General features: G+C 49.9%; 1 protein-coding gene across 1 annotated transcript in view; it reads left to right on the forward strand.

Annotated features, from left to right (window-relative positions):
* Positions 1–27,969, forward strand: part of SLC37A1 (solute carrier family 37 member 1) — a 67,576-nt gene that overhangs the window by 3,644 nt on the left and 35,963 nt on the right. Inside the window, exons 2-8 of the mRNA XM_037984851.2 lie at positions 1,420–1,653; positions 8,839–8,920; positions 17,124–17,256; positions 17,911–17,989; positions 22,012–22,147; positions 24,816–24,892; positions 25,817–25,983. Coding sequence (XP_037840779.2) covers positions 1,598–1,653; positions 8,839–8,920; positions 17,124–17,256; positions 17,911–17,989; positions 22,012–22,147; positions 24,816–24,892; positions 25,817–25,983 — 730 coding nt within the window. The 5' untranslated portion in view covers positions 1,420–1,597. The remainder of the gene's footprint in view (positions 1–1,419; positions 1,654–8,838; positions 8,921–17,123; positions 17,257–17,910; positions 17,990–22,011; positions 22,148–24,815; positions 24,893–25,816; positions 25,984–27,969) is intronic.

Here is a 27,969-nt window from a genome sequence, read left to right on the forward strand (position 1 = left end):
CCAATTCTTTACTCTGAAGCTGTCATCACAAAGTCATTTCCCAGAGTAGATCCAGACCCAGACTGGAGCCCACCCATTTGGAGCAAAAGATTGCTTAAATCTAGAGGTTTGAGCAGACGTAGTTTTGAAGTCTTTGTGGCTGTTCATTCAACATGAGTTTCTTGAGCACGTGGTCTGTGCTGAGTTCTGGACAAGGAGATGGAAGTAGGACCTTGCCCTGCAGTCCTGGGCCTTCCTCTTTTGAATTTACAGTGAGGATAATCTCAGCTAGTGTTTGTTGGGCATTTACTACACACCAGGCCACTTATCAAGTGCTTCCCATAGGTTATCTCATTGCGTGTTTATAACAACATAGACGCCATCATCCCCATTGTTTAGCCTGGAAGGAGAGGGAGCAGAAAAGTTAAGTGACTTGCCTCAGCTTACACAGCCCAGGGTCAGCCTTGGAACAGGAGGTATTGAAGTGGGGTGAATCCCACCTGTTCAGGCCCTGGAGGACCTACCTAGGAGAAAGGTGTAGTTCTGACTGGAGCAGACAGAAGAGATGAGGGGCGGCTCCTGGGACGAAAGCTCAGCGGGGATTTTGAATCTTTTTGTAAAAGGTGGTATAAGGGAAAATCCTTGGAGAACGTGCATTTTTGGAAGCTCACTCTCGAGGGAGGCAAAAGTGAATGTGGGGAACTGATTGGCTTTGGAGGACACAATGACTCAGGAATGGCATGAGTTTGATGTTGGCATGGGAGACCGGGCCTGCCTGCTGTGCTGGGCCCCTCTCAGTTCTCAGGCCTCCTTCCCCATTCCTTCCTGTATTGCTCTGCCTTCAGCCCTGAGTTCATAATCAGGGCATTTTCTGTGACCTCTGAGGTGACCACAGAAGATGAAAATTGAAGAGGCAGACAGAAGCAAATTCATTCCTCCTTTGGATTCAAATGGCAAAGTCACAATTAAATAATTGGTTTGATCTGCCCTCTTGTCTAGGCCGACGTTTCTCTGTCACTATGGTTCAAAGGTGACCTGGCCCACAGGGGTGGAACTGAGCCAGTCCCGTGCCCTGGCATGCCCTGGTATCTGGGCACATAGCGTGGCTGCTGGACACATATTTGGTTTTGTGAATGGGTTGATCTCTAGATGCCTCCCAGATAGAGATGAGTTGCTTGGTTCCTTTTTATCCACCATCAGAACGTTGTTTGAAATTCATTTCAGGGTTCTCAAAACAAACCGCCTCGAGGGCAGATACTCCACCTCACTCCACCTCTTCCTGGTAACACTCGTGGTGGGGACCCCTGCTTGTATCAGATGTCCAGCTTTGATCAGGACGGGGTACTGCTACTGTACATGTGTGTGGTTACTTCTGCCAGTAATGCTAAATGTGTGAATGTCAGGACACTGGACCCTGAATGCCTGTCCCCCTCCTCGTAGAGAGCAGAGCCACTGCCAGAAGGAAGGGGACAAGACCCAGCAGGACACCTTCTTTCCACGCTTTCCAGCCTGTGGGAGCGGCAGGGGCAGCAGAGAGGGAACCTGGAGCCGGGATTAATGACCCATTTATGAAGCATCTTATTCTGCAACCGAGGCTGTGTGGTCAGTGGCAACGTAAATGGCTCAACTCCCCGCTGGCATTCGCTTCATCATCTCGTTCTCCAGGGATCAGTGGTGAGTCCTGGCGGGGCAGGCCCTTGGCATGGAGCTGTGTATAAGTGAGGGCTACTGTGCAGGTAGTTGTGTTGCCCCAGTTTCATTATAAAACACATAAAACTTGAATCACTGACCTCGCCCATAACCGTTGAATTGCTTACTGGCAGTGGAAGCCATGACCCAGAACAGCGCTGAGGTGTCCTTTGCCCTTGGTCCTGGCATTGTCAGATAGTGTTTGGGCTTCCACGTGGTCTCCAGTGGTTTCTGGAAGAATCATGGTCCCTACAGAAAAGTGACCACAGACTACCAGCAGGGTTAGCAAACGACTGTGGTGAAATAAGCACATAACTTGTATGTAAGTTACACAACTCTGAGCTCAGATGAGTGGCCTCGCTGGGGCAGAGCTTTCAGAGAGACAATGAAATGTTCTGGTGCAGCTCAGAATGCCGCTTTCTGTTCAGAGAGCACCTCCCCTTGCGTATTGTGAGAATCCTCCTCTTAGGTGGCCTCATTAATTCCATTCTCCATGAAGAAAACAGTTGACAAGCCCAGAGTCTGAAGCTGGCCTCCCTGGCCTCTAACTTGTCCTGAACTCTTCTGGGAGAGGAAAAGCTTTGCTTCTACCCTCGTAGGTTCTGTTTTGGGGGAACTGGGAATTAAACTGACAAAAGACAGACTAGCAAGAGAAAAGACAGATTTCACCACTTACGTACAAGGGGTCATAGAAAAGTGTCCCTCAAAGGGGCATTTAGAATTCTGGGCTTATGCGCCATCCTTCACAGGGGAACGGGGGTGGGAGAAGGGCACTTGTGGGCAAACAAATGGCTTTTTGGAAAGACGAGTGGGCCCTCAAGAGAACAGATGGGCGATGTGATAGTTTTGTGACCATTCCTGTTTCAGTGCAGTGTGGGGGCTTCTCATCTCCAGTGGTAAGAGTCCAGCTTCCCTGGCTGCGTCTTGGGACAGAATTTATAGCAGGTGGATTCTTTTGAATTCTTTTGGGGAACTCTGCTTTTCAGTAGCTAAGAGAATTCAGGAACGCAAATGCCTTCTGCTCCAAATGATTTTGATGCCACAGTGGCGGATTCTGGGCCCATTCATCTCCTCCGCGCCAACCTCCTGGCAGCCCCCAGCCCTGCGCAGCCTCTCAGCCCTGCTGGTTGGTGGAGCATCCACAGGGTGTCTCAGGTTTGACTTGAGGGCATCTGTGTTCTTCAACCAGATTGCTTCTCTTCTTGACTCATTTCGTGTCTGCTGTGAGTCTAGCCACAAGTGCCTGAACAATTTGGTTTTATTTAGTGAGTGTTTAGCTTCTTCATTTTGTAAGTTGATGTTGATATAATTTCAAACTCACATAACTTACTTACTAACATCTGTAAGAAGTTCCTGTAGAACCACTGTATGTCAAAGATTAACATTTAGCTTCATCTGCTTCTCTCCCTGCCCCTCCACAGTGTGTGTGTATGTGTGTGTGCATGTGTGTAGATGTATGTTTGTACACACATGCTTTTCTGAACCACTTGAGAGTAAGTTGCAGACATCATACCCTTTTATTTGTAAATACTTCCGTGTGTATTTCCTATAAAGAAGACATTCTCTTATAAAACCACAAAACCACAGCAAAAAGATCAAAATCAGGAAATTTAACACTGATAAGATACTGTTATCTAATCCACGCTCCGTGTTAAAAATGATATCAAATATCGTCAAATATCTGTGATAGCATTTCTTCTTCTGTTCAGGATCTAGTCAGGTTCATACATTGCATTTAATTATCCTATGGGTCTAGTCTCTTCATCTGGCACTGTTCCTCGGCCATTTTTCATCTTTTCTGACCTTGACTTTTTTTCCTTCTTCTGAGACAATGGCCTTGTTATGTTTCAAGAGTTCAAGCCATTTATTTTATAGAATGTGCCACATTTTGACTTTGTCTGTTATTTCCTCATCCTCATGATTACATTCAGATTATGTGTTTTTTACAGAAATCTCATAGAAATGAGGCAGCTTTCTCTTTACTGGAGAAGGAGTTACAGACATGGGAAGAGGGAGGGGAACTGGAAGGAACTGAGTGGGGCTGGATTGGAATGAAAGGTCTCGGGATAAACTGGTGACGGTCGATATAGAAATAGAGAAGGGTGTGTGTGTGCGTGTGTGTGTGAATGCATCCTGCTGGGAGGTCCTGGGAACATTAATAGCACTAAAGTGAGCACACTTTGGTCTGGGATCTTGGTTTCTGCATGGCATCTCCCACTAAGAGGAGTCAGGAGTCCTCAGAGACCTGGCCAATGCCAGGACTGGGGCAGGGCAAGGAAAAGATGAGCCCGGAACATCTTGTGCCAGAAAATAAGGAAGTGCTTACAAAGGTACTCTGACTTGTCAAATCTAGGACAATCTGAGATTTACAATAAATGAGACTCACTGTGAATGATAGCCCATTGAATAGCATAAGACTCTGGCGAGTCCTACTGATGTAACTGAGTAAGTAGGAGAAATGCACGCACTCTGTACAGTGGACACTGGCTGCTAGGTGGAGCGGGGGTGTGGAGCCACTGCAGGGTGCCCAGCGCAGGGACAGAACGCCAGTGGATGCACTCCGTGGGGCGGCAGCTTGAGGAACAGGATATCTACATCATCTCAGAGCAGGTTTCCAGAAATTCCATATTCATTACTTAGAGGGAAATGTAGTGGTTTCACTGAGGAACGATGAGGCAGACAGCACTTTAACCAAGGACCAACGTCAGTGTCACTGCCATCCTGCACCTGCTGACAGGATACTCTGAACAGGACATGGCATCGCTTCTCTGTCTGGTTTCCTTGTTTCTGAAGTGAGGATGTCTTTGGACTAATTTCTGCACCAAATATCACTCAGTAATTCTCAGAAGCGTTTCTTTATTCCTTATTTGCATATGATTGAGGTAATAGCACTCAAACAAGGTGTCAGATATTTTGCAGGAAGCCTCTCACCCTAAGCAGGCTGCCGTCCACCTGAGAACACGTGGTCTTCGAAAACATCTCTGAGGAGGCTCAGAGGGGCACCGCCGTCTGATGCTGTCGTTGCTGAGACCTGCTTTCTTGCTAGAAACGTGGGATTTTTTGTATTGGTGGAAGCCAGGCATGCTATAAGTAGTCATAACTGCAAAAAGTAAGCCAAACACTGAGGAGCAGATCGATTAGATCATTTTTTTATTGTATTTGTTTTATATTCATAAGTCTAAACGTAACACAAAACAAAAATGAAAGGATTATATTAGCCTCCTGGGGCGGCTGTAACAAGGTACCACAAGTTGGGTGTCTTGAAATAACAGGAATTTACCCTCTCACATCCCTGGAGGTCAGAAGTCCAAAGTCAAAGCGTCAGCAGGGCCACCCTTCCTCTGCAGGCTCCGGGGACAGACCCTCCTTGCCTCTTCCAGCTCCTGCTGCTGCCGCAGTCCTTGGCTGGTGGCTGCATCGTGCCAGTCTCTGCCTGCGTGGCCACACGGCCTCCCTTTCTGTCCGTCTCTGAGTCTTTGCGTGGCCTTCTGGTGAGGACACCAGTCATTGGAATTAGGGTTCACTCTATCTAATATGCCCTCACCTTAGCTAATCATGTCTACATGACCCTATTTCTAAGTAAGGTCACATTCTGAGGTTTTGGGTGGACATGTAATTATGGGGGACGATATTCAACCCAGTACAAAATGAATAAAAGGAAACAAATATCATCCAAAACATCTGCTTTATAAACGATAAAGACAATGTAGATAGAATTACAAAATAAGAAAGGACTTCAGAGGGCTATTTGGCTTCTGGGGGTTTGAGTCCATCCATGCTGCAGAGTGAAGCGTCTGCCTACCCAGAGGCCAGGCGTGTCGGGGTGACCACCAGCAAGGCAGCGGCCCGAGTGTGGCTGCTGTGGTGTAGCAGTGGCCATGGGAGCTGAAGTCAGACCTTTCAAAGAGGAACGTCCAGCCTCTAGCCACTTCCTCCCCCATCCCCAAGCCCCAAGTCCTAAGTACAGAAGATGAGGAAAATGAGGGAGGAAAGACGAATTTGCAAATAGAAGCAGAGTTGGCCTGACACCAGCTAAATAAATATAGGGTTTTCCTCTTCAGTCTTTAAGAACATTCCAGTTTCCTGTGTAAATGGACCCTTTACCCAGTTCTACAGGACGGCTTCTCAGGCCGGCTATGCTGTGGCAGTGACTCTTCCCAAAGGGGCTCACTCATTAAGGCGTCTCCCTCCACACAAGGCTGAACTGAAGGTTCCAGAGGCATGTGCTGCCCCCTGTGTGCTCCTCAGTGTTCTCAGGGCATCTCTGGGTGTGTGCTGTGAGCACCAGCCAGGAGTCATCCCGCAGAGGAAAGCAGGGGCCCAGAGCACATCCCCAGGGCCTGATCACCCAAGCAGCCCTGACCATGGGGAGTGCGGTGGATGTTGGGGCCCCAGCACTCTTCAGACCGCAGCCCGACAAAGGGAGACGGCCTTCCTTCTGGGCTGTCTGGGTGGTGAGTGGAGATGTGAGCCCACAGCCCATAGGGCAGAACTGCTCTTCTCAAAATCCTTCCTAGCTGGGTGATAGCACCTATAGAACTGGTGCTGTGGATGGAGAATCCTCAAGGGCGCAGGAGAGATGCTCCATGGACTTGTCTGAGACTGACTGGGGAGGTGCTGGAGGGAACTTGGCCTGAGAACTTTGTTCACACGTTTTGAGGACATTGGAGAAGGAAACCCTGTACTTCAATGAGGGCTGATCAGGGTCACCCATCAGCCTTACTTGCCCTAGTCAGCTGAAGCAGGTGGGGTGGAAGTGACCAGTTTGTCAGGCTGTGGACTGGACAAGTGAGCATTGAGGGCCAGTAAAGCCCAGTGGCCTGGAATCTTCCTGCACCAGCAGTTGGAGGCGCGAGAAGCAGCGGTGGCCTGACAGAGAGCTTCATCCAAAGCGCTGAGACTTTCTTTCCTTGTCAGAAAGGATGGTTTTCAGAAACACGAGGACAGAGGCCTGGGCTTCTGGAGCAGATCCACTGTACCCACGTAGCCTTTGTTCTTTGGGCTTTGGGATAAATGACATGCTCGTCTTTTCGAGTTTCACTTTTTTCCCATTTGGCCCTTGCCATGGGCTTGGAGAGGAAGAATTGAAGAAAGGCCATTGGAAGATGGTTCCCTGATGAAGAAGAGAGCGCTGGTGAATTTCTGTCTTCAGTCAGCAGGTATTCTGCAAGTTGGTTTGGTTTGGTTCGGTGCCTTCCCCTAAGGCACAGGCATTCCAAAGGTGGTGGTTTTGAGTCCCACAGAGCCACCAACCTTTCTTTCCCACCTGAAATATGGTCTTTTTTTTTTTTTTTTAAGAAAAATCTGGAAGTATCTATTTGAACTCTACTTTAGCTGGTGACCAGAGAAGAAGGCAGCTCTGGGATCCTAGGGTTTTAGTTACTCGTGGAAAGCTTCCCTCGGAGTAAATCACAACATAAAAAATGTAGATGTGCAGCTGGGAGAAGCGACCCCTTATCCCAGGGCCTCCCGGAAACGCTGCCTGTCTTTGTCCTGTGTAGGATGCCGCCTTAGGTAATTATTGATTCAGATTGTTGGTGGCACCATTTGAAGTCATTGGTCTTCCCAGGCCACAAACAGGACAGGTTCTCCAGGGTAGGGAGATGTGCCTGGACACAGAAGAGCTGCCACTCGCCTTCCGCTCCTGTGAAATACTTCTTTCTCCCAACACATTTTGTTGCCCCAAAAAGTATTTTTCTGTGCGGTGGTTGAGACTCTTAGACTGGAGTTGCCCTTTATCTTCTCTCTAAGGCACCTTCTTTTCTTCTTTCTTCCTCACACTCATGCTTACTCTTTTGGCTGCTTTTCTCCCAGCCAAACTGAGTGAGGGGCTTTGTGCCAGTGTTTCTGTCATTGGCCTATTGAGAGCCTGCCAGCGTCACTGACTTTTTCTCTTTGAGGGCTGTGAAATATTTATATGTCTGCCTTGCTTGTGTGCTTCTGAAAAGTTGCATAGAAACCAAAGAGCCAAAAATAAATATGATCTTAATTGCCCAGGATAGCAGGCTATGCAAGAAACTTGTGGTTAGTTTTGTTGTAAACTAAACATTTCATCGTCCTTGTTATTGCTTTGTAAACTCAAGTGTGCATCTTGAGTCCCAGGTTTCCCTTTGGTTATGGTTTTTTTAAATAAATGAATGTTTTTGATGTTGTGACGTAATAAGAAACATGCGTTTGGTCTCTGGCCCTGGCTCCTAGCACACAGCTCCTGAGTGCTGAGTATCTTTTTGTTTGCTAATGAGGTGACTATGGCTGGGGCTCCAGGACGGCCTCTTGGGGGACAGGTTGCCAGTGCAACGGATCACGTGATTAGAGGTTGGAACTCCACCTGTGGACCTCTGGGGAGGGGAGGGAGCCCGCAGAGGTAGAGTGGATCACTGGTGGCCGGTGATCTGTTGGATTGTGCCTGTGTAATGAGGCCTCTACAGACTCCCTAAAGGACAGGGTGTGGGGGGCTTGCAGGCTGCTGAGCACGGGGAGGTTCCCAGAGGGTGGAGTCCTGGGGAGGGCACAGCAGCTCTGAGCTCCCTGCCCCATCCCTCGCCCTGTGCGTCTCTTCATCTGTGTGTATCTTTGTAACATCCTTTATAATAAACCAGTAAATGTGTCTCCCTGAGTCCTGTGAGCTGCTCTGGCAAATTAATCAAACCTGAAGAGGGGTTCTTGGGAACCATGCTGAGAGCCAGTTGTTCGGATGGATGAGCGATGGATGAGCGGGCCACAACCTGGGGCTTGCCGTTGGCATGTGAGGCGGGGCAGCCTCAGCCGGAGCCCCGCCCTGTGGGGGCTGATGCTGACTTCTGAAGGACAGCGTCAGAATTGAATTCAGTTAGAGGACACCTAGTGTCAGCTGGAGAATTGCTTGGTATATGGCGCAAACCCCTACACATACAGTGTGAGAAGTGTGGTGTGTGGTGTGGTGTGCATGAGGGTAGGAAAAGCAGTCTGGTTTTTCCTGTCTCTTACAGTGTTTAGTTTCCATGTGGACAAGGCAAAAGTGGCAATATTTTTGAATGTTCCAATATTATAGTGACATAAGTAATATTGATAGTTGCTGTGGAACTGAATGAATAATACACAGCATAAGAACATTTCAGAACACAGTGACATGTATTCCTAACATAACTTCTGTTATTTCATATCATCCTCTCCCACTGTTTTGTGTTTCAGGTACAGAGCCTTCATTTTTATTTTGACATTTCTACTGTATGCAAGTTTTCACTTATCTCGAAAGCCTATCAGCATAGTTAAGGTAAGAAAAATGAAAGCACTGCCTGTCGCATCTAAGGAGTTGGTCACTTGAAGGGCGTGTGGGGCAGAGGGTGGGGATGGGAGCAGATATGCGGGAAAACAGATGATTTAGAAACAAGTTCTTCTGCTGCTTTGGCTTTGCAGTTTCCCTTTCCTAAAATTGACATTTTTTAAATGCTTTTTGGATTTATACTTTCAGAGGTTGTAGACTTTTAGTTATATTAGTTGACAGTTCCAGAATCTGAAAGCTTAGCTAAATATTTATTTTATCTTGTGTGACTGTTCCTTCCAAATGTATCCAACCTTAAGTGGTTCCCCAAATTCCAGCTCTTCGTGCTATCCGACCCCAGGTCTGGCCGCGGAGGTGGCTCTCCGTTGTTCTTGGAACTCTGTTTTTGTTTTGATCTGACCCTGGGTCTGGCCGCGGAGGTGGCTCTCCGTTATTCTTGGAACGCTGTGTTTTTGTTTTGATCCGACCCCGGGTCTGGCTGCAGAGGTGGCTCTTCGTTGTTCTTGTAACGCTGCATTTTTGTCTGAGTGATGGGTGCGCAGGAAGTTGTTAAACAGGTGTTCCACTAGACTTTGAGAAAAGAAGATTAAAGCAGACAAGACTACGTAAACACCAGTTATAACCTGGAGAAAAGCAGGAATAATTTTCTTACCCTCGTTGGGATTACATCACCCTGCCTGTAGACCATCAGGGGCCTGAGAGGCATTTGAGTCTCTATCATAGAAGGAATGAGGAAATCATCCACTGCCAGAGACAGCGCATTCACCGCCCGACGGCCCCTCGCTCACTCTCCAGGAGTTGGCAGGGGCCCAGATCCAGGACTGCAATTCTGTAACCTTTGGAGCTGTGCTTCCTCCACTCCTGCCAGTGGCTGAGCCCTGGGTGGCTGCCCTCCGCAGCCCCGGTCGGCAGAGGCAACGCAGAGGCTGGTTCTTTTGTGACAGTCCTAGGTTTCCCACTCTCCGGCAGCTTTCAGGGGATGTTAAACATTCATTTACCCAAAAGATTCTAAAATTCCTCCTTGGCCCCTGGTAAGCAAGAAACTTCCATGCCTTTCAAGTTGTTGACTGTGGAAAACGTTTGCAGACCTTAAAAAATGTGGTTTTTAAGAGAAGAATATGAAAAGAGGCGGTGGACCTTAAGAAACACTCATCTGCTTGACAAGAGACTCTCAAATCAGTACCGATAACCAGTCGCTATAAATCAGTACCGATAACCAGTCGCTATAAATCAGTACCGATAACCAGTCGCTATAAATCAGTACCGATAACCAGTCGCTATAAGTCAGTACTGATAACCAGTCATTATAAATCTGAATACTGCTACTTCTTGTCTTTCTGGTAGAGAAATACACAAACAGCTCAAGAAAATGGTAAATTATAAAGATAGAAGTACCTATTGAAGAGACTTGGTGAGCGCATTGGAGTTGAGGGATCTGGTGTAGTCGGGGAGCCTGCGTGGGGTTTCAGGATTGGCCTGGAAATGTTGGGTGTGGATTGTAGGGGAAGAAAAACAGCTTTGCAGGTGGGAGAACTGCCTTGAGTTCTATGTGCAGGGGTGGGCGTCCCCATGAAGCCACCACCTGACGGGCTGGGTGGGGGCAGATGTAGCACGTAAGATGGGCTGGCCCTTGGAGGGATCTTTGTCAGTGGTCAAAGCTGTTGGGGTCCACCTGATGACCACGAGGGCCCCTGTGAGCCAGGAGCAAGTGGGAGCCCACCCCGGTCCCTCTCCCGGCTTCCCTGGTGGTCCATCTTAAAGCCCCTGCCCCAACTCTTGTGTGTGGTGCTGTCCAGGCCACTCAGGGCTTAGGGCTTCTGAGGAGGCAGCGTCAGGGTCAGCTCTTAGTTCAGTGTCATAAGTAACAGTATAAATAACTGCCGCTTACAGAGCCCCAGGGTATGACAAAGTGCCACACACATTACCCCGTGACCTTCACAGCAACCTTGTGAGTGCCCCTGTGAGGAAACTGAGGCTCGGGGCCTCGCTCCCCCAGGCAGGGCTGCCATGCACTGGAGAATTCCCTGTGGGTCAGGCTGCCTCCAGGGCCCCCGCTCTTCTTCTCTGTGCCTCAGGGTCTGTCCGGGTGTAATTACCTGAGTACACTCCCAGCATCACACTCGAGCCTCCTAAACACACAGATTTCCCGAACTAGCAGCTGTGATGGGCCTGGGCATGGACTGGCTTGACGCTGAATCCCATGGGTTTCTTCACCTTGGAAGACAGATCAGAACATGACACCACATCTAAACTCAACTTTGCAGTGCCTTATGAAGCACCCATGTGCTTGAGCCCGTGATATGAAAGGCGTCAATGAAACGGAAAGTAGCAGCCATTCTGTTGACCCACAAAACAGTTGAGTGATTATTTACAGCCGCATTTCCTAGAACATTGCAAGCAAAACAAAAGCAAAATACGTTTGCTTACCTGAAATCGAGCCAGGAGCTGTGAATTAGAAAGTGATTCTCATTCTATTACGTCATTTATAGAATGACATGGCACAGCAGGTCACATTTCAGTTGGTCTGGAATGTTTAGATTACCTTTGATCACTGCTGATGAATTGTATTTTTCTCGATGATAAAACCAGGGCTGGGAGGATAGTGGTGTTATAAGTGCAATCCTGTCCCTTCTACCTGCTGCTGCAGCTGTGGCCCAGCCTCAGGACTCAAGGCAAGCATCTGCCCAAGCTGGTAGACAGGTGGTTCTACACTCTCCCAGCAGAGATCTTAGTGGGAGTTCTTTTCCCCTGGGCTGGGCCAGAGCAGAAACCTGAAAGCAGAGGCTTCCCAGAGAAGCCTAAACTGCAGGGGTCCCTGGAGCCAGGGGGATGGCAGCATTGATTTGAATGTGTGTGCGCCCACCCCTCTCTGGACACACAGGACTTAAAAGGAGAAAACTGGCCGGGCGCGGTGGCTCATGCCTGTAATCTCAGCACTTTAGGAGGCCGAGGTGGGTGGATCACCTGAGGTCAGGAGTTCGACACCAGCCTGGCCAACATAGTGAAACCCTATCTCTACTAAAAATACAAAAACAAATTAGCCAGGCATGGTGATGGGCACCTGTAATCCCAGCTACTGGGGAGGCTGAGGCAGGAGAATCGCTTGAACCCGGGAGGTGAAGGTTGCAGTGAGCTGAGACCACACCACTGCACTCCAGCCTGGGCGACATGAGTGAGACTCCATCTCAAAAAAATAAAAACAAATGGATTAAAGATATGAATGTAAAACACAAAAAGTAAAAATCCAAGAAGAAAATTATGTTTATCGTAGGAGTAAGTGTGAAGTTAGGAAACCCAAAGAAACAACGGGCAAGGGGGATGAACAGGCAGTTCACAGACATGGAATTCAGATTGCCAGGAAATGTGTGAATGGTGTTCAAGTCTGCTGGTATTCCAAATGCAGATTAAGGCAACAGTGTGCTCAGTGGCTGGCACAGCATTGCCCAGAGCAGTAAGCCCTGTTCACTGGCCGTGAGGGGAGAGGACTTTTCATGCTTTCTTGATGGGATGTCGAGTGTCAGCACCTTTTGGTGACACCCAGTGAAATAAATACTACAGCCTTCAGACATGCTTCTGGGAATTTCACCCTAAAAATAAAAGCACCTTACTTGGGAATGTCTTCGTAAGCGTCTTTATGGCAGCTTTGTTTGTAGTGACCAAAAAAAGGAAAAAGGAAAAAACCGATGCTGGGTATCGAGGGAACCCAATAAGCAGGTAAAAGTTTGAATAAATGGTGACAAGTCCATATTATGAAAAGAATGTATCAGAGGCAAATCAGTTGACTCAGAAACATTTCCAGGAGGCATTTTGAGTAAGAAGTTAACATGTGCATAAGGATGTACAGAATGATTCCATTTTTGAGAAGTAAACAATGACCAAGAAGCTCCTCCATCTATTTTTGTATCCTTCATGAGTGGAGCGTTTGCGTGCCTGTGCCCGAGTGTGTATAATGCATTTCACGTGGCAACTGTGACTCATCGCGGGAGGCTGGCCGTGGGCAGATGCTGTCGTCCGTCGGGGAGAGCCTGTCTGGTCGCTCCTACTTTTGGTACCAAAACTTTAACTGGTCTTCCAGGACTTAGATAATGCTTTGGAGAATTCTTGTAGCCTTATAAAAGGAATGTGAAGGACTAGTTAGAATCAGTGCACCCACACAGCCTAACGAGCCACGTAAAGTTGACTAGACAGATCATCCAATGCAGATGATATGTATACACACACGCACACACATACACCCTCTGTGTTGGCTAAAGGTGGAGTGAAACTGGCCTAACCCCACTGTCCTCCAGGGGGATTCAGTGAGGCCCGAATCCCCTGCTCTTGTCCTGTCCTCTCACTGTTGCCTTTCAGTGTCTCCTGCACCCTCCAGACCACTGGGTAATCTCCTCTATTGGAGGCCACGTACCTCCTGCAGAGAATGTGTCCCGTGGCTGTAGCCTTAGGCAATGGTGGGGCTGAGAACCCAGGGTGGGAATGAGTGGTTTCTCTCTGCGAAGTGGCTCAAATTCAGCGTGGAAAGAATGGAGCCTTGCTGGAATGCAGGCTAATGCAGTGAATGTTTGTGCCTAAATGGCCGCGTGGGTCTCTGCAGGTGCAGGATGAGGAGTCCAGTCTTTTCTAGTGCCATGAAATTCCCGCTGCAGCTGCCTGCTGCTCCCTGGACGGAATTTCCTCTCGCTGCCAGTGGGAGGGGTGGGGAGGGCTGGAGGTGGCCAGGGAGTCTGTAGACAGAAGACGTTGCCAGCTCCCGGCCCCGCCGCCTTCCCCGCACACTCGTGGCGCTGTGACTCCCGGCCCTGCCGCCTTCCCCGCACACTTGTAGCGCTGTGACTCCTGGCGGTTCCCTGTGTTCTTCCACAAGATTGGCACCTTTCTTCTCCCACCCCCACCCTCCACCCGTCTGCTGTTTATTTTTGTTGCTGTTCTGTGTGTTGCATGGACGCTTTAGCAGCCGCGACGCCCACATGTTCACAGGACCCACTCAGCCTCCCCGCCTCACATCGTAAGTGTGGAGTTCAGTTGCCGCAGAGCCTTTTGCCTGATCAGTTTTTAATATCTACCTGATGTTGTGGGTTGATTGAGTTTGTAACTTGTTGAAAGGCACTTGTGTAAAAACGTGTGAAGAAAGCTGCCTTTATGAAAGCAGATGTTTCCCAAAGGACTTGACCCCCTCCCCAAGTATTTCTGCAGGGATGGTGTGGCTGTGCAGAGGTGAGGGTGCCTCCATGAAGCACTTTGGTGAGAATTTGTTCACCTGGCAAGGGGTTTGCTTAACAATTCATCTTAACCTAATTAAGTTTGCATTGTCCCTCAGACACCAGGTTTGGGGGGTAAAACTCATAGAAATACTGAAATATAGCAACGTTGTTGAAAACCTGTGGTTATGTAAATATCCTCAGAACCCTTTGTGCTGGAGTTATATGAAATCTTGATTGCTTTGGCAGCAGCCTTCCAACGGGGCTCCGGGGTGCAGATGGAGGTGACCTTTCCAACAACAAGGAGAAGGGCCGGAGAGGCACCCAGACTCACAGCAGCCCTTTCCTGAGCCCTTCCCAGGGGTGGAGGGCCAGAGAGGTGTGCTCCGTTTATGGTTCATCTTTATAGCAATCCTGGGACACAGGCATTGTCATGCCAACTCCATAACTGATGACCGGGGAGTGTAAGTGACATCACCAAGGTCAGAAGCCACAGAGAGGCACCAAGATCCCAGCTCAGGCCTGTCTGCTGCTGAAGCCTGTATCCCTAACCAGGATGTGAGGCCCCTACTCATTACATAACAAAACTAGAAAAACTTTACTGCTTATTTATGAAAAAAAAGGAGCATTTCTAATCAGATATGTTTTCGGCAGGTGGTTCCTCCCAGAAATATGAAATCACAAAGGATAAAATTCTGTTTTAAGCGGCGGCCTGCAGCATCTCTTTTTCCTTTCTTCTGTGCCAGGTTAATGTTAGAAACTTCAGCTTATCCCTGCACATGGTTCTCCTTGGCCGGGGAGTGTCCTGTGCTCCTGTCCTAGCCGTGGCTTTCTTCAGTGAGAGGTGAATGGTGGCGATGCTTCGGCCTTTGGGTGTGGCCAGATTGGCTTCCGTGAGAGGCTGCAGGGAAAGGTGGGCAGAGACACCTGACTTCTGAAGGCACTGAGGAGGAAAGTGTCCAACAAGGCGGCAGGTGCATGGAGAAAGGCCGCAGATACCAGCTGGATACAGAGAGGAAGGGCTGCAGGCACCCGCCCCGGGTCTCACGATCACACTCACAGCCCCTCACATCCACCTTGGGTGGAGAATTTAAAACACAAGCAGGAACGGCCAGGGGGCCCCGAGCAGTCAGGGAGCAAATGAAAGCACTCTTCCCGACATGCCAGGAGGTCAGCATGGCGCCTCCAGGGAGGACCAGCTCTGCCAAGGGAGCTGCTGGGCAGATGATGACTTTGCATTGTAAAGTAGAGCCCTTGGCTACTTTTTTGGGACAGTGTTTAATTATAGCAGAACAGCCCAGTGATGACGACAGAGTCACATGACAGTGGAGCAGCTGCATCCCGTGTGCCATGCCAGGACTCAGTGACGTGGCCCACATGCTGCCAGCTATACATCAGGGTGTGTAGCCTCGATTCAAAAGCCCTGGCCTTTTGAAGGCGGCTAGCCTTGTTGGCCACTCCCTCCTGAAGAGAGGGGGACAGGACTTCCGACTGCGGCCTGCCTGGTCACTGGGGTGGCTCCCTGCCCAGCGTTCTGTGCCCTGACCTGGAGCCAGCTTTGTGCACTGCCCTCCAGACCCCTGGCCTCTCTCAGGTTCCAGCTCACGAGGACACCCCTCTGGTATTATGGGCACTGAACGGGCACTCAGTCCCCCTAAGGGACACCCCTCTGACCACAAGGACCCCACTTTCCGCCATCACTCACGCCTGATGGGCCAGCTCCTTTGAGTCTTGACTAGTGCAGAGTGATCACTACAGAGACCCCCAAGAAGAGAGGCATGGGAGTGACAGAGGCCACCAGGGAGGGACACACAGTCACAGAGCACATTCTGTCTTCCTCAGCTTACCCCACAACGAGACGGGCCCCTGCCACATGTGGCGCTGTCTTGTAGGTGTTGTTCCTCTTCCCAAGGAGTGCACTGAGGGAAAGCCCACTCAGGCCCCTCTGCCTCCCGACAGACGAGCTTTCCTCTCTCCCCAGGGTTTGTTTCACAAGGGCCATGCCATCCTAAGCTCTGTGCAAAAGCCTGGAGTTCAGCGTCACAGGTCCCAGTGACTTCTGTAACTGGGCAGCAGCCTCGTCTGCAGAGGGGGAGACCGAGGCAGGGGCGGCAAGTAACATGTTCACACAGCTGGTAACCAAACCCCAGGGCGACGGCTTTCCCTTCCTCCCGCCTCCCAGACAAGTGCCTCCAACCCTGGCCCTGCTTGCTGGTTCTGTGGCTAGTTTGGGGGGCGGGTGGTGCCCTGCCTCAGGGATATTTTTAAATTGAAGTGTGATTTACACTTAGTAAAGTATACAGATCTTCAGTGTCCAGCTTGGCAGATCTGTACATGCCCATAGGGGTAGCCATCCCCTAGGTTAAGGGACGGACCCTTTCTAGCTCCCAGACAGCTCCCCATTCCCTGTCCCGCATTGTCCCCCTTTAGGTAACCGTGACTGTCACCTCTAGCCGCGGGGATTCGTTGTCCATCCTTGGACTTCCTATGAGTGGAATGCTGCAGTCCGTACTCTTTCGTGTCTGGCTTCTGCTTCATGTTATGTTTGTGAGGTTCATCCTCATTGTTGCTTAGACCTGTGACTTGTTCTTTTTCATTGGTGTGTAGCATTCAGTTGTGTGAATCTAGGAAAATATACCCCTTCTGCCTTATGGACAGGTGGTCAAGGATGACAGGCAGTCGGCTTTCAGCTTGGAGCTCTTAGGACTAAAACTGCTCCTGAGGCTTGTCTTCCAGTGACATATGAAGATGGCTTATGTTCGTTGTGCGCTCAGGAGTGCGGTTGCTGGAGAGTCCTGCTGAAACGTCACCAGCAGGCATTCTTGTGGGTCCTGCAGACACACTGCCAGCGGCGCCTTGTGTTTCTGTTAGAATGCAGGGTGCAGGTGTCCTGGGCAGGCTGCTGGGAGGGGAGGGGTGACTGTTCCTCTCTGTGCCCCATGCGGAGCTTCACTGAAGGCACTTCCTCTCCTTGCTTCTGCCCTCCCATCACATCCCAGGGTGAGCTCCACAAGTATTGCACTGCTTGGGATGAAGCTGACGGCAGATTCAGCAGCCAGAGCGGCAAGTCTGGGTCCATTGCCCCCCGCCAGCTCCCTGACAATGAGACCGACTGTGGCTGGGCACCATTTGGTAAGTCGATCATCGGTCCGTCCAGGAGCTGAAGCGGCTGTCCTTCCAAGGTTCTTCCAGCCTTGCTGTTAATAATTTTAGCAACAGTAATGCCGTTCCCAGATGAAACTGCATTTCCATGACAGCCCTCTCTCCTACTCAAGAGCACGTGACTTCACCGCCACTGTGTCCGTAGCACCTGTGTGCAGAGCTGTTCCTCCTGAAAGAAGGTTCTCTTAATAGGGAGATGTGCTGCAGATCATTTGCATTTTGTATTTCAGACTTGCAGGGCATAGTTCTGTGGGCGGGAAGAAGAGAGAGACATGAGGGGCTGGTGTGGGTGCTGGCCTAGGCAGGCGTGCTGCAGAAAAGCCAGTGGACACATAAAACAAAAGTCATCAATCAAATGTGCAGCCACCATGCACAATGGGGATTTTATCCCATCTGAATGATGCCTGCATTATATTTAGTGATTATTTGAAACTGCGATGACTTCATTTTCCTTTGCGAGAAACTTAACGGAAAATGTACCGCCTTGTTTTCTATGTGGAAAACCACGCGTTTCACTAAGTACACCCAGATTTAGAGAACAGATGCTTTGTGTTTTATAGCCGTGCTCTAGAACATAAACTAAACAATACTGAGCTTTCCCTGTTGATTTTCAAATTCGTGTAGATAAGAACAACTATCAGCAGCTGCTTGGGGCCCTGGACTACTCCTTCCTGTGCGCCTATGCCGTGGGGATGTACCTCAGGTACGTACAAAGCAGACATAGTACAGGGGTGACCTTGCTTTATAGCGGCCTGCTCTCACCTCTCACGATAGCTCATAGCTCTTTGGTTTTCCAGACCCTTCCTGGTTATCTGGCCCCTCCGTGCAGAGAAGGCGTCCGCTATGCTGAAGTGCACAGGCGCGCGGGAGTGAGGCCCCCACTTGCCAGTGGCTTCCCTGCTGTTCCCTTCCCAAAAATGAGGCCAAGCTTAGGAGAGAGCAAGCGCATGTGCTGTGCCCACAACACGGGACCTCAAGGCCGAGGATTTCCGTGTCCCAGGCACTGTGCCAACTGACACAGGCTGCCCTCAGCTTTCCTGGCCCTGGGGTTTAGGACCTACCATGAATCCTGCTGATCCTGGGACGTGGCCATTCAGGAACAAGGGGACTAGCTTCCTGTTTAGCAGAGCCCGACCTCTCCTGTGGTTCAGGGGCTGCCATCTGTTTACATGCCCCAAATAACGAATTTCACCTGATGATCGGAACAGTTGACACAGGATGTGCGGAACAGCTCTACCTGGATGCCCAGCTTGGCCCCAGAACTCTGAGCGCAGCAGCGGCAGCCCTGCGTGGCGGGCGGGGAGCTCCAGAGAGAGACCCGCTGGGATCTGAATCCCAGCTCTACCACCTGCTAGGATGTGGTCTTGGGCAAGTTACTATACCTCTTTGGGCCTCAGTTTCCCCTTTGCAACATGGGAGAAATAATAGTCTTTATGTCACAGGATTGCAGCAAGATTGAGTTAATGTATGTAGAAGCTCAGAGTGGTGCCTGGCCTGTGCTGCCAGCCCAGCCCATTCTTCATCCCACTTTGAACTGACCAAGGCAGGTGGCAAATGTTATATGGATCATAGAACCTGTGACTGACTGATTGAAAACTGCTATTGTGGCAATCCAGCTAGGTTTTTTTTTTAAGGCAGTATAGGGATGTTCTAGCCCATTTTCTGTTGCTAGTAGCACAACATCTGAGATTGAGTAATTTATAATGAGAAAAGGTGTATTTAGCTCTTACCTAACTGGGAAGTTCAGGATTGGGCAGCTGCATCTGGCAAGAGCCTCGTGTCACACTGTAATGTAGTGGAGGGCGTCGCCTGGCAGAGGCCCCTGTGAGATGGGTTAGCAGTGAGCAGGGCGTACAAAACACACAGCACAGGGGTGACCTTGCTTCATAGCAGCCCGCTCTCACCTCTCACGATAGCTCATCAGTCCTGAGAGCGCGGCCACTTACTCCTGCACATTCATTCGTTCGTCAAGGCAGATCCCTCATGACCCAAATGCCCTTCAAAGCTCCCTGCACCTCTCAGCGCAGTTATACTGGGAGCCAAGCCTCAACACAAGTTTTGATGGAGGCCAACCATAGCGAAACCACAGCCGGGAACGGAGGCATGTAGTCCCAAGAGGCTTTTGTTCAGAGACAGAGGTCTTTATAGCCTGGAGAACCGCAGGGATCCCCATAAATGTTTAGCTGCTTCCCTGAGACCCGCTCAGTGTGGGATCTCCCCTGCTCAGAGCCCTGGTGGGTGGGTGGTGCCCAGGCAGGCAGTGTCTGCTGTCGGAGGAGAACGCATAGCTCTCCCTTTGTTGAACGTGTGCATTTGCCTCCTGCTGCAGAACTTGTCTGAGTGAGCAAATAATAAAGGTTTGGAAGCTCAGAGTGTGTGATGCGCAGCCGAACATGAGCCTAGCTGGAGAGAGTGGTGTGTACCTTGGGCTTCCTTCGGGCCTGGGTCTCAGCCAGGCTGCCAGACCTTCTCCATTTTGAGGTCAAATGTTTATATTCCCTAGACCGCAGTCTTACTGAACACAAATAATCTGCGGTATAAAAAGACCCAAAGGGGGAGTATGTTTTTCTCAGTTACTAGAAAACTGTATTTAAATCTGGTTCTCAACTGGGGGCAGTTTTATCTCCTAGGGGACATTTAGTAATGTCTAAAGACATTTGTGGGTGTCACAGCCAGGGAAGGGATGTTGCTGGCATCTAGTGGCTAGAAACCAGGGTGTTGCTAAACATCCTACAATACACAGGACAGCCCCTAATGGCACAGAATTACCAGAGCCAAAATATCAATAGTGCTGAGGTTCAGAAAGCCTGCTTTACGTAAATAAACTGGTTTCTTGTTGCTTATTTATCGGTAAAGATAATTCTTATGCACCTTGTCAGTAAGGTTATTAAAACAAAATTTGGTCTAATGTGACATCTACACAGTGAACTCATGACTGAAACAAGGGCACACGCTGCTGCATTGAAGGGCCTTTTTGTGCGAGTCCCTACCTGAGGTCTCAGCAACGGGTGGTGGTTGCTCGCTGCACCAGATGAAATCAGATATGAGAGGGTACCGTCATTCAGCCCAGGTACTGCCTGGAGGGTTCAAGCAGGTGCAGCGTGGACTTGAATCCCTGTATGAGTCCCATATAATGTGAAATAGTGTTTGTTCAATTAGACCTTTTCTTTAAAACTTTTCAGTAGAGATCAAAGTGGGCCCAAATCATACAGCAAGATTAGAGAACACTTCTAAGCCTAGCCAGCAGCACCACCTCTCAGGAGCCCATCTGGTTCTGCCAGCTGTGCTGTGACCTGGGCAGGTCAGCCAGCCTCTCAGGGGCCTAGCTCCTGGTCTCTGGGGTGGGCAGGTCAGCCAGCCTCTTAGGGGCCTAGCTCCTGGTCTCTGGGGTGGGCAGGTCAGCTAGCCTCTCAGGGGCCTAGCTCCTGGTCTCTGGGGTGGGCAGGTTGAAGTCGGTAACTCTCTAGCTCTGTAATGCTCTTGAGTCTGTGTGTGGTGAGGTTTTAGCTGAAATTTTTACCTGGATGTTGTCATAATTTTAAGTTACTTTCTTCTGCTTTAGTGTTTAAAAGATCATTTCCTTGATCCGAGGTAGATCTTTTTTACTTGGTGAATTGGGAAGGAAAAGCTCTCTGGTGTAGGTTCTTGAGATGAAAACTGAGAACATTGGAGCTGACTCCGGGAGTGGGGTTCACGGCAGGCAGGTGTCACTGTGTGTTAGGTTTCCTGTTTATCTGACTCCTAGAGTGGCCCTCCAGAAGAAAGTGAGACCCATAGAGTCTCTGATGCTTGCGAAGGGCTCACGTCCATCCATGACGCTCTACAGCTTTTCTATTTACTTAATAAGTCACAGTGTTAACTTGGTCCATAGTGACATTTCCTGTAAAACAGTAAGGGATGTTTTGGATAACATTAGGTAGTGTGCTGTGATGGCAGCTAAAGACTGTTAAGTCTGTGCCCTGCTGTGAAGCTGGAGACGTGCTTTACCACCACCATCGAGGCTGTTTTAGTGAGGCTAAGCATCCTTTATGCCACTGGATCTCCAGACAGCTCTAGAAGATAAGACACCAAAAAGGGTAGCTGATTAGTGAGTTGCATTGCTGTTCAGAAGGATCAGAGAGATGCCACCCCAGCATTTCAGACCTTACCATGGAACAAATCTTCTGCCTTTAAATCAGGTCAAAGTGGTGTGGCAGGAGGTGGTAGTGGCAAACAGCTGCAAGCCACTTCCCCACTGAGCCCAGCCAGCCAGGTGTATTAACACAGGTGACTTCATTACAGCTCGTGGGGCCGAGTGACTTGCTCAGGGTCATAAGTCATCTCTTTTCATGACATTTGGTGTAGTTCGACAGTTGGAATTTAAGACATTGTATACATTTACTGGATATGGTTTATGTGAAAGCAGGATTAACTAGCAAGACAAGTTCCTGTTTCCTTTCATTGGCAACTATCATAAATAAGTCATAGCGTTTGAATTTTTTTATTTGACAGATAGTGACATTGACTAGAAATAAAATCTTCTAGGATGTTGCCAGTCTCTGGTTTCTGGTGAGTAAACACTCCATAGGGAAATAGGTGTAAGAAATCTTCCTGGAAATTGTAAGGCTTGAGAGTTCCCCAAGCTCAGAGAACAGCACGAAAGCATCCGGCACGAAACAGCCGCCGGGTTGTTAACTTTCGGGTGTGTTTGTTATTCCTATTTGTCTTTCCTTCTCTCCACCTCAGTGGCATAATTGGGGAACGCCTGCCGATTAGGTATTACCTAACTTTCGGGATGCTCGCCAGTGGAGCCTTCACCGCCCTGTTCGGCTTAGGGTATTTCTACAACATCCACAGTTTCGGATTCTACGTGGTAACTCAGGTAAGGGTTTGGGTCCATGGCTCACCACGTATGGGGTTTCCTTGGTGAATAGGGTGGGGTGTTTATGTCACACGTCACCTCTGTCCAGATGTTGGGAAGGGGCAGAAGTACGTCCTGTCCGAAGTCAGGGTCAGCTGACATAATCAAGTCCTTCCTTTCTCTTCTCGGAAACTCCAGCAGCCAGGAGGTGTTTCTTAGTTTCAGGAGTTGCCTCATAAAGAACGCGCCTGTCGGCGCCCCGGCAGGGAGACTGACGTGCAGAGCCCTTAGGGGTCACCCTGTCTTCATGTGGATAAGTTTGAGATGTTTCATCTTGCTAAAGATTTGACCACTGGGGTTGGAGGGTGTGTCCTCCAGCTGAAGCCCTAGCTGGAGTCACCCTAACAGCGGTGGCAGGGAGTTCCCACCAGGGAGTGCCCCAAACCATCCCAAGATGGGGCTGGTTGGGATTCCAAAGAACACAGCACTAACTGCTGGGTGATCGGTTTAAAGCATGTATTAGGGGAACTTACGTACCGAGGGCTGTAGTATATAGTCTTGACACGCAGTGGTCAGGGCGTTCCACGCAGGTCTGTCTGCAGCGAGGGATCGGTGTATGGAGTTCGTATGAGGGTTTAAGGAATTTGGCCCAGGGCCAGGGCTAGTTTCTTTCCATGTTTTGAGTCAGCAACTGAAACACTTTTGTCAGTGCCTAGGAGTGTTCAGGGGCCAACTTGGGTTCCAGCCTACAAAGGAAAACATGCAGCTGGTCAGGTCACAGTGAGAGAAAAAGGGGGGAGACCTGAGGACTCTACAGAGGGATGCAAGGGTGGAAGGAAGGGCCGACTTTGGAGTCAGGCAGCAGGAGGGGGTATGAGGCAGTCAGTGGAGAGAACAGGAGAGATCCTGAAGGTGCTAGAAGGGGAGAAGGCCTGAGGGCAGCCCATACTGGCTTGCCCTTGGAGCTGGAGCCCTTCCGGAGTCTCCTGGCTTCTGCCTTTCCCAGCAGTGCTATGGATCAATATTCAGCAGCCGAGGAAAACAATGGGAAATAATGATGCTCATCTCAGGCTTTGTGATGCTTCGGGGGCTCCCCAGATAGCTCAGGGGAATAATTAAAACCATCAAGGCAAATTGTATTTAATTTTGCTTTGAAGATTTGCCATAACACTTGAAAAGTTTGGCTATTTTAATTACAAAAGCAGTTCACACTTGTGTAGTAATATAGAAAATTAGAAGGGAGGAGAAAACAATTTTCCAGAGTCCCAGCATGTTTCTGGAGTGAAGGCCCAGCCCGGTCAGCCCAGAGGCAGCAATAGGTAGACCAGCAGCTCCCAGGTGTCTTCTAGAGCAGCAGTTCCCTATCTTTTTGGCACCAGGGACCAGTTTTTAAGACAGTCTTTCCACCGGGGACCAAGGTTGGGGAGAGGAGGATGGTTTGGGGATGAAACTGTTCCCTCTCAGGTCATCAGGCATTCGATTCTCATAAGGAGCACACAACCTAGATCCCTGGCATGTGCAGTTCACAACAGGGTCGCGCTCCTATAAGAATCTAATGGCCGCCACTGATCTGATGGGAGGTGGAGCTCAGGTGGCAATGCTCGCCCTCCCACCACTCACCTCCTGCAGTGTGGCCTGGTTCCTAACAGGCCACGGATCAGGACTAGTCTGTGCCTGGGTTTGGAGACCCTGCTCTAGAGAGCTGGCTTGCTGCAGTGAGGTGGTCGGAGGTGCCAGGCTGGCCCTGGTTTCCTGCAGTCTTGTAGAGCCACCCCCGAGTCTCAGGATGCTAGAGCGTCCTCAGCAATACATTCCCCAAGTCCCTTCATGAAACTCAAGTCAGGGATTCTTTAGAAGGAGATACTTTGTCCAGGCGTGAAGTCAAGGCTGTGTTCATTCCAGAGAATGATGAACAACAGTACCTTCTCCATGGCCTGGTGAGGGAAAACATGCAATTCACAAGCCATGTTTATCGTACAATTCTATAAACAGTTCTATAAAGAGAAGAAAGCTTTTCTCTCTTTAAAAAGTTTGCATTTATTTATTTTTTGAGATGGGGCCTTACTGTGTTGCCCAGGCTGGAGTGCAGTGGTGCAATCACAGCTCACTACAGCCTTGACCTCCCAGGCTCAAGCAATCCTCCCACCTCAGCTTCTTGAGTAGTTTGAACCACAGATGTGCACCACACCTGGCTAATTTTTAATTTTTTGTAGACAAGGGGGTCTCTATATTGCCCAGGCTGGTCTCAAATTCCTGAACTTAAGAGATCCTCTCGCCTCGGCCTCCCAAAGTGCTAGGATTACAGGCATGAGCCACTGCACCCAGCCTCTTTCTATGAAGTTTTTAGATTCAAAAGAGACTGTAAAGCTTGGCCCCACACTGTTATGAGGTGTGATCTCCTGGTGGTGGGGTTCTGCCTGGGATTTCTTTCCTTGCTTTTCTCTACTTATTCTAAAATTTCCACAACAGACATGCATTACTTTTATTTTGAAAAATATATGGATACCTGTGTACATGGTTTAAAAATACATATGTAGTTTAAACGGTATATAAGTATACAATTGACAGTCCATCTCTGGCTGTCATACCCCCCTCTTTGTGTGAGCGGGGCAAGCCCCGTGCGCCTCCCTGCGGTGCTCTCCCAGGCCTGCTTCCCGTGGGTCAGTCTCTCCTTTCGCCTCTCCCGCAGGTCATCAACGGGCTGGTGCAGACCACCGGCTGGCCCAGTGTCGTCACCTGCCTCGGCAACTGGTTTGGAAAAGGAAGGTGAGGAAAAGCAGCCCTGTTTCCAATAGCAGATGAAAACTAGACCATTTTACTTTGAGTTTTTTTGTAGACCAATTACAGCAAAAACACTTTAGTATCCTCTTTAAAATAAGATGGCTGAAACCTCTGGGGCTTGAATTGCTGAAATTCAGATGGCCTGTGTCCCACGAGACAGGGGCGCTCCTCCCTCCCACTGTGTGCCTGGTGGAGTCTGTGTCACTCGACGGCTCCTCTGACAGCTGCATCTGGACTCCCGGGTGTTGTGGGAAATGCAGAGTCCAGGACCCTGCCCCAGGCCTTTTGAAGCCGAAGCTACATGTTAACATGGGAGTTTGGGAAGTCCCGACCTGAGTCACCCAGCACACAGCACCAAAGTAGCAGAGCTGGGACCCAGCCTCTGGCGAGTCCAGATTTATTTGTAAATGGCTGTGTAAAATTCAGCTCAGCCAGGCCAAAGGCTTATTTCTGGTAGAAGATACCAAACAAGATGCAGAAGCTAAAACGGGAACACTGGCGTCATCAGGTCTTAAGTCTTAGATACTGTGCCTTATTCACCTGCTGTGTACCTCCATGAGTTTTGTTCAAATGACAGTTCATCAAGTGACTATCTGTATTAATTGATTGTAGAGGCACAAATTTTAATTTCAGGCCTTCCAAGACTTTCAGAGAAAGGCCTCTTTCTTCTTGAGTACACAATGCGCTCAGAGCGAGAGGTGGAATGGGTGATGGCACAGCCTGAGGCCACATAAACAGATCAGCTCTCGTGAGCATCGTGGGTCCTGCATGCCACGGAAGCGGAGTCTGCACGGTCCTCGTTGATTCTGCGCTGACTGCCTGCTTTACAGACACTGCTGTGCCCTGCACTGCTGGACTCGTTTCCACTTCTCAGCTCCATCTTCTGTCTTCTGTTTTGTTGTGTTGCAGGAGAGGTTTGATTATGGGGGTCTGGAACTCCCACACCTCCGTAGGCAACATCTTGGGGTCGTTGATCGCTGGCTACTGGGTGTCCACGTGCTGGGGCCTGTCCTTCGTTGTGCCTGGGGCCATCGTGGCAGCCATGGGGATAGTGTGCTTTCTCTTCCTCATTGAACGTAAGTGCACGTGGCCTTGGAGACCGCCCACCAAGGGAGGCCTCGGGTTTCCCTGCTCGGGTGGGCCTCAGGGACGAGTGTGAGAGCTGCGTGGCCAGGCGCCCTGTTTGCCCGTGGCTGCCTCAGTGCTCTTCTCGTCAGGGAGACTTCCTTGGGGAGCCGGTTCTCTCCTGGTCTTGCTGGATTTTCTACTCTCCCCCGATTTCTGGAGTGACCCGTGTCTACATTCCTTCCTCCTGCCCTCCCTTGCCTCAGCATCAGGCGTTGGTGCCTGGGAGTCTTCCATTTCCCCACAGGCTGTTCCCTCTCACGCCCATCTTGCCACCGAAACCTGAATTGGACCCAGTCAGCTCTTTGCCTTCTGATAAGATATATCTTGGACAGTGTTATAAAAGACTTACTTAATATCTTAACTGGGTAAAAGGTATCTCTCGGAAAATCAAATCCCTTATTCCATTTCAGATTCAGTAGCAAACTTTTGATTTAACTGAGTTTGAAATTCATTTTTGAAGTAGAGATCCGGCAGGCTCTGGTGCTGAGAAGACTCAGGACAGTTACAGCAAGAATAGAGACCCCCGGGTGGCCCCAGCAGTCACATGACAGGGGCTCGACTCCTGCCAGCCACTCTGATAAGCTGTACTCAACACTTAGTTCTTCGATTGAGTTTAAAGCACAGTGAAACCATACGGCAGGAGACAGCTCCCTCCAGCCGTGCTGGGCATTGCGTATCACTTCAACTCTGCATGCAGAAGTTAATCCATATTCCATTTAGTTGCTCACTTTTTATGTCTTGCAAAAGCTAACCTTTTAATTTTTAAGATAACCATCATCCGGCCACTCTGCAAGTTCGGAGACTCTCATCTCACACTTCTCTGTTGGTGAAAATGGAAATAAACATTCAGATGAGGAGTGTTCAGACACACACCCATTGCTGTGAGCAGCAAGTGGGGGCCCTGGGCTGCACTCAGCTCCCCTTTTCCCCCTTCTGCAGAGGCTGAGTAAGCCTTTGGCCACACCCTGGACAGCCCGAGCAGGGACCTTGTGGGATGGGTGGGGCTCTGGCTCCCTCACCAGTGGGCCAACTTGTGGCTTTCAGCTCTGGCTGGTGTGTCACTGTAGTTCTGAGAAAGGCCGTCTCCGCCACCAGTTTTCCTCTGCTCTGATTCCTAGAACCTGGAGGTCTGTGCCCTGCTGTCCAGGTGTTTGAGACACCAGCCACCCAGAGAACAATGGGCCTCTCTGTTAGCGCACAGGGGCCCCTGGGTGTCTCCTGCCTGAGGGTGGAGTCCACGGAGCCTCCTGTTCCCTTCCTCTACTGGAAAGGGGCTGGCTCTGGGGAGAAGAGGACGTGTGGAAGGGAAAGGAGCTTGCTCAGTGGCCGGGACCTCAGCGTCCGCTCCAGGCATTCGGGGCCCTGTGTTGATGCTCGTCTCTGTAAGCGGAGAGGGCTCGGCTCTTGTGAATAAGCCTCCCTGATCCAAGTTGGGCAGATAGCAGTGAGCCAGATGCCCGCTGTCGCTGGGTCCTCTCTGGCCACAGGCCCGCTCACCTACAGGAGGGCTGCATGCTTCATCTCCAGCCAAACAAAACCAAGCTACCAGAACCTCGCGCCCAGGGAATCTGTCTGACACTCTTTCCCCTCGTGCCTGGGAGGTACACTGTGTCTGAATGACGAGACCCAGCTGTGACAACAGTGGCTGGATGCTGAGTCTGAGAACGGGAGCTCTTTGCAGATAGGGAGAAAACATCAAGCACCCCTTGGTTTGTTTCTGCCCCTCCTGGTCCCGAATCACTGACCCTGGGCAGGTACTAAAGGCATCAGACGTGCCATTCTTGTGATCAACAGAGGATATGGCTTTCTCTGCTACGCCTTCACTCCTGTTTCCTGCCCAGGGTGAGCCCCAAAGGACAGGGCGTCCCCTGCTCCCTTCTCAGGCCTCTCTAAGTCTCCTTTATGAAGCTGTTCTCAAATGTGTCCCAGCCAAG

Source organism: Chlorocebus sabaeus, chromosome 2 (genome assembly GCF_047675955.1).
Source record: "Chlorocebus sabaeus isolate Y175 chromosome 2, mChlSab1.0.hap1, whole genome shotgun sequence".
Taxonomy (NCBI): domain Eukaryota; kingdom Metazoa; phylum Chordata; class Mammalia; order Primates; family Cercopithecidae; genus Chlorocebus; species Chlorocebus sabaeus.